General features: G+C 36.4%; 1 protein-coding gene across 3 annotated transcripts in view; it reads left to right on the plus strand.

Annotated features, from left to right (window-relative positions):
- ARFIP1 (ADP ribosylation factor interacting protein 1) overlaps positions 1-9,299 on the plus strand; it is a 146,927-nt gene extending 137,628 nt beyond the window's left edge. For all 3 annotated transcript variants that reach the window (XM_051966027.1, XM_051966028.1, XM_051966029.1), the window contains one exon: positions 7,415-9,299. In XM_051966027.1, the coding sequence (XP_051821987.1) occupies positions 7,415-7,570 (156 nt within the window). In that variant the 3' untranslated portion in view covers positions 7,571-9,299. The remainder of the gene's footprint in view (positions 1-7,414) is intronic.
- The last annotated feature ends 272 nt before the right edge of the window (positions 9,300-9,571 follow it).

Consider the following 9,571-nt stretch of genomic DNA (forward strand, 5'->3'; position numbering starts at 1 on the left):
CCTATTTAAAAAATGAGATCCCTTTGTATTACTCCTAATGTAAATAGTGAGATGAAACTGTTGAGTAAATTCAATTATCATTTTTAATTTTATTTTAATCCTAATGATACTGGTAAAAAATTAGTGGTATTAGTGGTACATAATTGAAATTACCATCTCTTAAAATAACATCAAAGTAACCCTTTCTTAAGAAGCATATTGTAATTAATTTGAAAAAATGGAGCTTCAAATTAACCTAATTTTTCGGATAGGGAAACAGATTCAGAGAAGTAAAATGACTTATCTAAGGTCCCGCAGAAAATTTCTCAGGCCCAGGCTAGTACTCCTGCTTTCCACTAAACAGTACTTCCTCTCTTATCTTACTCTCTTTGCCAATGATAACTGTAAAAATTAAAGCATTGTTACAGTGGAATGGCTTTCTGGGAAGAAGGAATACAGGAGGAAATTTAGGCAATGTAAAACTGAAAGATATAAATTAAAATTTATTTTAATACTTACAGTATCCACAGTGCTATCTAGAAAAGCAATGGCAGAGCTGCATTCAGAATAGCACTAGACTTCTATATATTAATGCACATTACAATGCCTCTTGTTAACAAAAACTACAAAGATTATACACAGAAAAGCTTAATTTTCTGCAAATGCCAAATTTAGTATGTTTCTGTTCAGAGAGGTCTGGAGGATTGATTAGAAGCAAAATGATTTCATTATATTCTAGAAGTCTGAATTAATTTTTGATTTTTGTATGTTCACGGTGGAATAAAGTGCCAACTTAGCATTCTGATTTAGAGTCAGATCTGAGATCAAGCGGGAATTTAATGTAATATTCATCATCTATGGAATGCTAGCCAAATTGCTGCAAATCGGGCTCTTAGAATCTAGATCTATCAGCTTTGGTATGATAGGAAAATTTGAGAGAGTTTGAAACCATATAACAAGTTTATTTGGTAAAAGAGTGACTAGAATTTCAACATGAAACACTGTCTTCAGTTTCCATGTGGATTTGTGTCTTTTCCACCTTTCTCAACAATGTAAGTGCATGAAGAGGCTCCCTAGGGAACTTGTCTGAGTTTTGTTTCTACCTACAGGAATTTAAGCCTGTCTTTTACATTTCTAGTTCGACTAAGTTTCACAGGTATTTGTTTAGGTAAATATATAGCATATCCTTCTGTTTTGGAAACTAGAATTCCTCCTAAAAAGACACTCTACTTCTCATGGTTTCTAAGAGACCAAATTTCATCTGGGGGGAAGGGATCACTCACACACTCACACACAGCCTTTGCACACAGTGTCTGGGCTTTATTTGCATTGTGTCAAGTCTTCATCAGCCACAAGTAAATCTTTCCCACCATTTCCATCTAGTTCACTTACCACCCTCACAGATTGTAAGGTCTCGATAGGTCTGTGAATGTCAGCAAAATCAGCAGTTTATTGTTCCCTTTCTTCTTGGCCCTTTCCAGACCCTGGAAAACTCTTCTGGTTCAGTCCCTAAATTAAACCTTCTTATTATGAAGAGACTGCCCAGAATGTGGATACTAAGAAAACCTCCCTACAGTGATAGTAAAGCATTGGGGAGAGCAAAGCCACTCCGTGACCCACACAGGTCATTGTGACCCACGTCTGCAAGCTGGCCATAAATACCTTTAGTGAGAAAAGCAAGAGCCTGGAAGCTTGAGTACCTCAGGAATCATAAGCTCGTCAGAGCTTCGAGGACCTCCAGTCCAATCTCATTTTACAGATGAGAAAATGAGCTTTGAATGGTGAAACTCATTGCCCGAGGTCTCCAAGCAGCCAGTGGAAAAGAGTGGATTGGAATCCAGCTCTTCCTGATTGCAGACGCAGGTGGTCTGTGCCGTCAGTGTTTCTCACACACACAGTTATCCAAGGGAGAGGAAGCCAACCCTAATTCTTAGCAGTATAGACACCTTTCCTAGTCAAGCTTCCAAAAATATACACACTTCTGTTTAGGAAACATCCTTTTCATAGGACAGAACTCAGGAAAGAGTAGAAGGCTAGAGTTTTAGATAGATAAATCGTAAAGACCTTGGAGATCATCCAGTTCGACCTCATTTTAAATATGAAGGGAGTAAATTACTTTGACCAAAGTCATAATTGCTGGCTGCAACTGTAACCCCAGAGGTCTCCTGGCTCTCATTTTATGCTGCATCACACTATTTTCCTTTAGTTCACAAAAAAGGTTTTGAACAGGTGAAACAAAAGAATTTTGCTGACACAAAACATCCATTTATTGAACAGGATGAATTGTTTCTCTCATTAGAAAACTTTCACCCTCCCTTTTTTCCCCCACCTCCTTTATAAAGAAAGTTTAATTTGGAGAGGGAAATGGAAGGTTGGGGGAAGGGGGTATTGCTTTCAGTTCCAAGCAGGTGCAACCTGAGAGATAATGATGAGGTGAATTCAATTGGAGAGGAGATATGATGTGTCTGCTGCTCCAAGGCCTTTGAATACAGGGATGCTTGCCTGTTTTGTAGGCATAATATATTTGCTCCTTTAGAACCTGAGAAGAAAATTTGAATTAAAGATCCAGTTTAAGTGACAGAGTAAATTTATAAAGAATATGTCTGTGACTACTATATTGTTTTATTATTTAAGAGTACTATAACTTACTATAAAGCTAAATAAAAGCCAGGTTCTTGCCCTAGTTTAGTTCCATGATATCTCTGATACTTGCTTTTTTTCTACCTTTGTAAGCAGCTAGGCCTTGAGTAAAAAAGGTCTCTTCACTGCCCTCTCTTAATCCATGACCATCAGAATTGTCTTCCTCATCTCTCTCCCCAGATGAAAATCTCATTCTCAGGCCAAAAATGTAAATTATGCTAAATGTTCGTATTTTTAGATATATTGAGTCATTAAGCTGAAGTAATGAAGTTCTCTAGCTGGAATTTTATCATTAGCCAGCTTTTTTTGTTTAAGGAACTTTTTAGACAACCAGAGACCTTCCTTTTATCCTTAAAATCTCACCTACTCTGACTTTGTAATGTATGCTCCTTCTTGTGATCTTAAATTAGAATTTTTTTGAAAGTATTGACAGCTTTGTTTAGATATCCCATTTCCAACTGGACCCTTTCCATCCCCTCGATGATCAGACTTTTCTTGTAACAAAGATTAAAAGGGAAAAAGAGAAAATAGTTTCACAAAACCAGCTGGCACATGCATAGCATCCAACATCATCTGTAGTGTTCTGCAGAGGTTCATACACCTCTGTAAAGAAGGGGTGGAAATGTACTTTCTACACTCTTCCCAGATTTGGTCATTAAAGTTACACAGCAGTCATTTCATTTTCTTATTGCCATTTACGTTATTGTATGCTATTTGCATATTGTTCTCTTGGTTCTGCTTACTTTACTCTAGATCATTCCATATATACTTTCCCATGTTTTTTCAGAATCTTAATGTTTATTGATTTTTGCAGTGAAATAATATTCTCTTGCATTCACACATTAGTGTTTATTTAGCTATTCTTTACATGACAAGCACCTACTTTCTTTTCAATTTCTTTACCATTGCAAAAATGCTACAGTGAAGATTTGATGTATATGGTGTCTTCCTTTCTGTCTTTGATCACCATGGAGTATATTACATCCAATAGGTAAAGGGACATAAATATTGTTGTCATTTTTAAATTAAATTAAACCATCTATGCAGTTCCTCAAAATCCTAAACTAGAATAATAGTACATAATTTCAGAGTAGGGCTTATTGGGCAGTGCCCCAGGCAAGACTAGAAAAGTGCAGCCCTTCTCCCCATTGTACCTCTTGGGATCCTGACTTATTATGTAAATATTTGTGGGCTATTAGAAGGTAGCATTTTTATGTGTTTGTTATTAATGTTAGCTTACCATCATTCTCTAAAATCAAAGTCAAATTTTTCAGACATGAAAAAGAAAACTTTTTAAATATTTAAAAATCACTTTGCCAACTGCTTGCCTTATGTAACTCTAGCCCTGTGTTCTTTCCAGGTTTAAGAATTTCACTTGAGATAGTTCATCAGGCATTTGGTCTCTAGGATCACCCAAGACTTGACTTGTTAATTATCCACACAGCTGTTAGTTTTCATGTTGTTGCATGATACAATTTAACTCCTTCCTGTTGAACTAGCTTCTCTTAAAGATACTCTTTATCTGCTATCCTATCTCTGTCAGAGGAAAAAGGGAAAAAATCCTTTTGTTTTGAGAACTTGGGGTGAATCAAGAGTGCTAGACACCCTCTAGAGGCTTGAGGAGGTGGAGAACTTCCCCTGCCTGTCCTCAGTTTTTAATGATGCAATTGCCAGAAATAACCGTACCACCATTAGTTCACTTTGGGCCCATCATAATAATATCTGTTGCCTGTTGATTTACTGACTATATCTCATTTATCAAGGAGATTACTTGGGGGAGGTGGCTTTTTTTTTTCCACCCACAAAAAGTTCCTCTGAGATGCATAAAATAATTCGCTAAAATTAAAGGTGGATCCAAGCTGTGCCATGTTGACAGTGTGACTATACTGAGATGACTCAGACTATGATCCCCAGTTAAATACTTTCAGATTAAAATGCACAGACTTGTCCTATGCTATAGCTTCAGAGGTGTGGGTTGGTCTCTGATCTCAGCTGCTCATCTCTCCTCCCTTGCCTTTTGGAATAGGAAAAAAAGCAGCATTTGTTTGCCTAGGTTTGCGTAGAAACTGAAGGAGGCATCCCCCACAAAACAAATGAAACCAGCATACCCCTCAGCCAAAATTGAGATATTGTATTGCTCCTTTGGTCTTCAAGAGTTAGTGGTCAGATGCTGATTTGGGGCCAGCTGTCTTACTTTCTCTGACAGGTGGAAATGTATGAAATTGATGATTTACATATGATGTATTTCATAAGACAACCTTCCTAAAGCTGCTTTCCTGAGTGAACTTCCAGAATCCTTTCCCTCCCCATTCTTGCTTCTTGAGATCGCCTTGTATCTCTCCCCAACCCATTTAGATTCATTAATAAAAGGAAAAACAGAGTAAATGTCCAAGATTGTTTCTCCCCTTTCCTTTTTATCATTTTGATTCCTCCCATCCTACCAGGCCCCTAGTTCCTCATCACTTTTCCTCATTCTTTGTGTGCTGCTTCTAATTTCCTACCTTCTCGATGGCCATCCTCCCTAACTACATTTTCTGTAACTACCATATACTTAGATTTATTCTGTACAAGCATATTTTTCTGCCTTGTTGTCACTCCCACTTCATGACTTTCAATAGAACATAAGCTTTTTAAAATTAGGAATTTTTTTTTTTTTTGTATTTATATCCCCCAGCACCTAGCATGTAGTCGATGTTTAATAAATGCTTGTTGGTTGATTGTTTCAATTTCCCTTAGAAAACTTTAAAAAAAAAAAAAAAAGTATGCTCAGTGGGCCAAGAAAATAAAAAACCTTTGTCAGAAACAACAGGTGGTGGCAGAGGATAAGAAAACAGAAAGAGGAATCAATCCTTGGGCTCCTATAATTTTTTAAAGGTAATTAGAGAACCAGCATCCCTGATGGACACTTTATTACCGACCTCAGCTGCCTCATCATCATTTTTGCCTGTCCAGCTGGACTCTCTAGCGTGAGGCCATTAGAAGCCAGCCTCAGGGGCTTAAGAACATTTGAGTCCCCACTTCTGCTTCTGGTCTGAGTGGGACAACTCTGGTGGTTGCCTTTCTGGATGCATTTTCCTATCAAAACATTGTATGACATGGCAGTTTACATTCGACAGTCTCTTAATATGGTGCTCTAGGTCAGTTTTTGTACACTAGCCAGGAAAAAAATCTTATCAACACAGTGTTTCTGTGAGAAGATACACCCCAACTCCTAAACAACCCACCTTAAAACAAAGTGTTAGAAGATATGCTTTTTCCAAGTTGGGGGGCTACATGTCTTAGCTTGTGTGTCTAATAGCAGAGCTCACTTACTCCCTTACCATTACTTTCTCCTCTCCCTTCCCCCTCTCACAAGCCTTTCAGAACAATTGTACAAAAGCCTGCTCAGAAGAGTTCTGTTCCTAGGGATCTTTTCAGGGAAGAAGCTTTGTGTGTTTCTTTGGTGGTGTCATACTAAATCATCTGGCCAGGTGCACTGAGTCATAGTTGTTTAGAAGGCAAGGTGGGACAGTGGAACCCTTAGTATGTTAGCCTTTCATTTCTTGGGCTAGTTTCAAATGCGATTAAATCACGAATCAAAATGGATTTGGCCTCTCCAAACTTTAAATGTATAATAAAACTACATGATTAACGTACTTGAGCCTTGCTTTGGGGCCCTAGAATTGAAATTAGAGTAATGTTGCTTGCAAATCGTTCTTGAAATACATTCAAGTTATTTACAAAACTTTTTACTCTTAGCTGATTTCTTATTTTCAGTAAATGCATGTAGTTATATTATCATAACTGCTAAAGTCACTGAAAATGTTTGTTCTTTGGGGAAAGCTACAGAAACAGCACTGAGTTTTGATAGGAGAATGTTTCTACCTTTTTCTTGGGGGGAATTATATATCTTTCCTCTTCGAATTTTTGGGGGAGCAGATTGGGTCAGGTGCAGATAGAGAACATTCTATTCAAATTGTGGCTTTTATATGTACAAAGATTTAAAATCATAGTCAGGTTTATACAGTAGTTTCTCTTAATTTTAAATTGTTAAATAAATAGTATCAGAGACTCCTTTTTACAGCCTGGTGGAACCCGTGAATCCCTTCCCAGAATGTTTTTAAATGCATAAAATATAGAGAATTTAAAAGGAAACTAATTATATTGAAATACAGTTATTGAAAAAAAATTTTAGAACCAAGTTAACAGACTCCAAGTTAAGTGCCCAGGCTTAGGAAAATGTGTTAATGTAAATCATTGGAAGAAGCATTTATTTGAAAATGACTAAAAAAGTCATGTCAGATTTAAATAAATTGACTTTAAGAAAAGCATTGACTGCCCTTAGCTTAATTTTTAAGGGTAAGTGGCCCAGTAATTATATATTATTTGAAAAGAACCATACCACTCAGTTTTGCATTGTGTTCGGCTCGTCTTCCAAGCAGCCCCTTCCTGTGAAGAGTTGAGCCTTTTCTTTGGCTTAGTGGTTGTGTAGGCCGGCACTATACTGGGTTGACAGCCTACATGATTCTGAGCAAACTTCATTTTGTAAGGGAATTCAGCAAAATTAATGTGTTGGGAAATACCTGATTAAATGCTTCATTTTTATAAACGGTCAGTGCCTAGAAAAGCATGAACTCGGCCATGACTGAGATCAGGTCCTCACTTACCAGGCTGCGTGAATACTAAATCACAAGTGAATAACCTTCTGCAGAAGAGGCGGTGACTTGTGCTGCTTAATTAAGGCTTGCAATAAATTACCTTCCAGTTCAGTGTCAGTGGCTCATTTGGTCTTTTAACTGTCTGCTTTTGTCCACAGGTTAAAGTATTGCACAATCAGCTAGTTCTTTTCCACAATGCCATCACAGCTTACTTTGCTGGGAATCAGAAGCAGCTTGAACAGACACTCAAACAGTTCCACATCAAATTGAAAACTCCTGGAATGGATGCCCCATCCTGGCTTGAAGAACAGTAATCAGATCTGGGGAGGGGAAAAAAGACCCAATTTCATCTGAGAACCCAATAAGAATTAAAAGGGGTGGGGGGGAGGAAAAAGGGGGAAAGGACCCTTAATGTTGATTCTTGCACAAACAGCTTTAATTTTTCCCTTTTAATATTTTAACAATTGAACTGTTCAAATTAATGGGAAGATGGGTGACTCTAATATAAACATAATTTCTGTAATCCAAACAATAGCTTTTCTTTTGAAGAACTTCTTTTGTATTATAAGGGTTGTTGGCTATTTCTATAATTTGAAAACATCTAAAATAGCTTTGCACTGACAAGATACAAATTTGTGGTTTCTGGTCCTCAAGATGTGGGCCGGTATGACTTTTCCAAAGGGAAGTTTACATGATTTGTATCAACATCTAATATTTTATATATGAATATATTAAACATCTTTAAAAGATTCTTTTCCATGTATTATTTTAAAGAAGAGATTAATACTATTTTACAGAATAAAATTATAGGGCATTTCTACAGCATCCAAATAGAGGAAGTAGCTGTAATAAATGGTTGATTAACTTAAGGAATCACAACAGATCCCTTCTTTAATGATGAAGTACCGCTAGAAGTTTGTTTTAAAAATTGTGAACAAACAAGAATTATAACTGTCTTGTCCAAGAAACTTCCAAAATCACAGTTGTATTATCATTATTATTATTATTATTCTATAAAGACTTTGACTGGGTGGTTCTTACTAGCAATTTCACTTTTTTACTAAAAACTGAAACCTGCTTGTTTTAAGAGACCACCCACATGTCATTTGGTTGATCTTGGGCATTTTGACAGGTTAACTGGAATACAAGTTGGGGGTCATTTCTAGTCCAAAAATCTGTGATAGAACACTTTTTAGGCAGTGTTGCCCTTTTAATAAAGTAGATTCCTAGACAGATTTCACTGTAATAATGCCGTACTAGCCTTAAATCACAGAGAAGTGCCTTCTTAGATACAATAATTCTCTTTGAACCAATGTATATAATCCACAGGGTAGCCCCTTCCAAATAATGTTTGCTGTGTCTGTCTCTAGCAGAGGGGCTCTGTAGAAATTTTGAATTTCTTTGTACTCATTAAAACCAAGTTTAAAGTTTATGGGAAAATCACTTTTTAAAATGTGATTCCTTTTGAGGAATAGTAAGTGGAAGGACCTTTTTTTTTTCCTTTTTTGATGGGGGGAGGGAGTTGGCTAGTAGGAGGAAGGAAAGAGATAGAAAGCCAGTAATCTCTTAGTTGCTGGTCAGTGTTGACTTCTTGTAAGTGATCTGTCTTGTTTTCCTTCATCTGTAGTATAATCCTTATTAAATGTAAATTCTGTTAATTTTTTTATCATAGACATTATAAATTAATATTATTTTGAGAGGTGTCTCTTGCAGATGTTCATTTATTTTGTGTTGAAATGAAGTACTCAAAAATTGCTGTTATTTACAACTATGTCAACTATATGATTTGTTATATATGTGCAAATGCCTTTCAGCTGAGAGGCATTTTGAGTTATTATGCTGGTTTTCAATGCCTAACACGATATAACGTGACTATAAACCACAACCCTATTTTAAATCATTCCTTACTCTATATTTGTATTCTGACAGAGCCTTAGTTTATTCTTCTGGCACAGTTTTTTTCTTGTGATAATAGTTCATTTACATTCCCCAGAATGTGCCTCCATTGTGAATTTTGTATTCTTATTAAAGATGTTTACTGCACTAGCTTGTTTCTTGACTCTTGCTGGTTTAAAATATGGATACTCTTAGGACCAGTATGCCTCCCACCTCCAACTTGCAATAACTGATTTGGTTATGTTATGTTTAAGAATAGAAAAGGTCCTGTTACCTTGATTTAAAATTACTTTCTCTTTTTTATACTGTTTTCTCTCATGTAGATTGAATCTTTCAATCAGTAACATATCTTAGCATAGTAAAGATTGCCTTAGTGAACTATTTTATGAAGTTATTTTTTAAAATTATATAATTACTGA

This window comes from Antechinus flavipes, chromosome 6 (assembly GCF_016432865.1).
Source record: "Antechinus flavipes isolate AdamAnt ecotype Samford, QLD, Australia chromosome 6, AdamAnt_v2, whole genome shotgun sequence".
In the NCBI taxonomy this organism is placed as follows: Eukaryota; Metazoa; Chordata; class Mammalia; order Dasyuromorphia; family Dasyuridae; genus Antechinus; species Antechinus flavipes.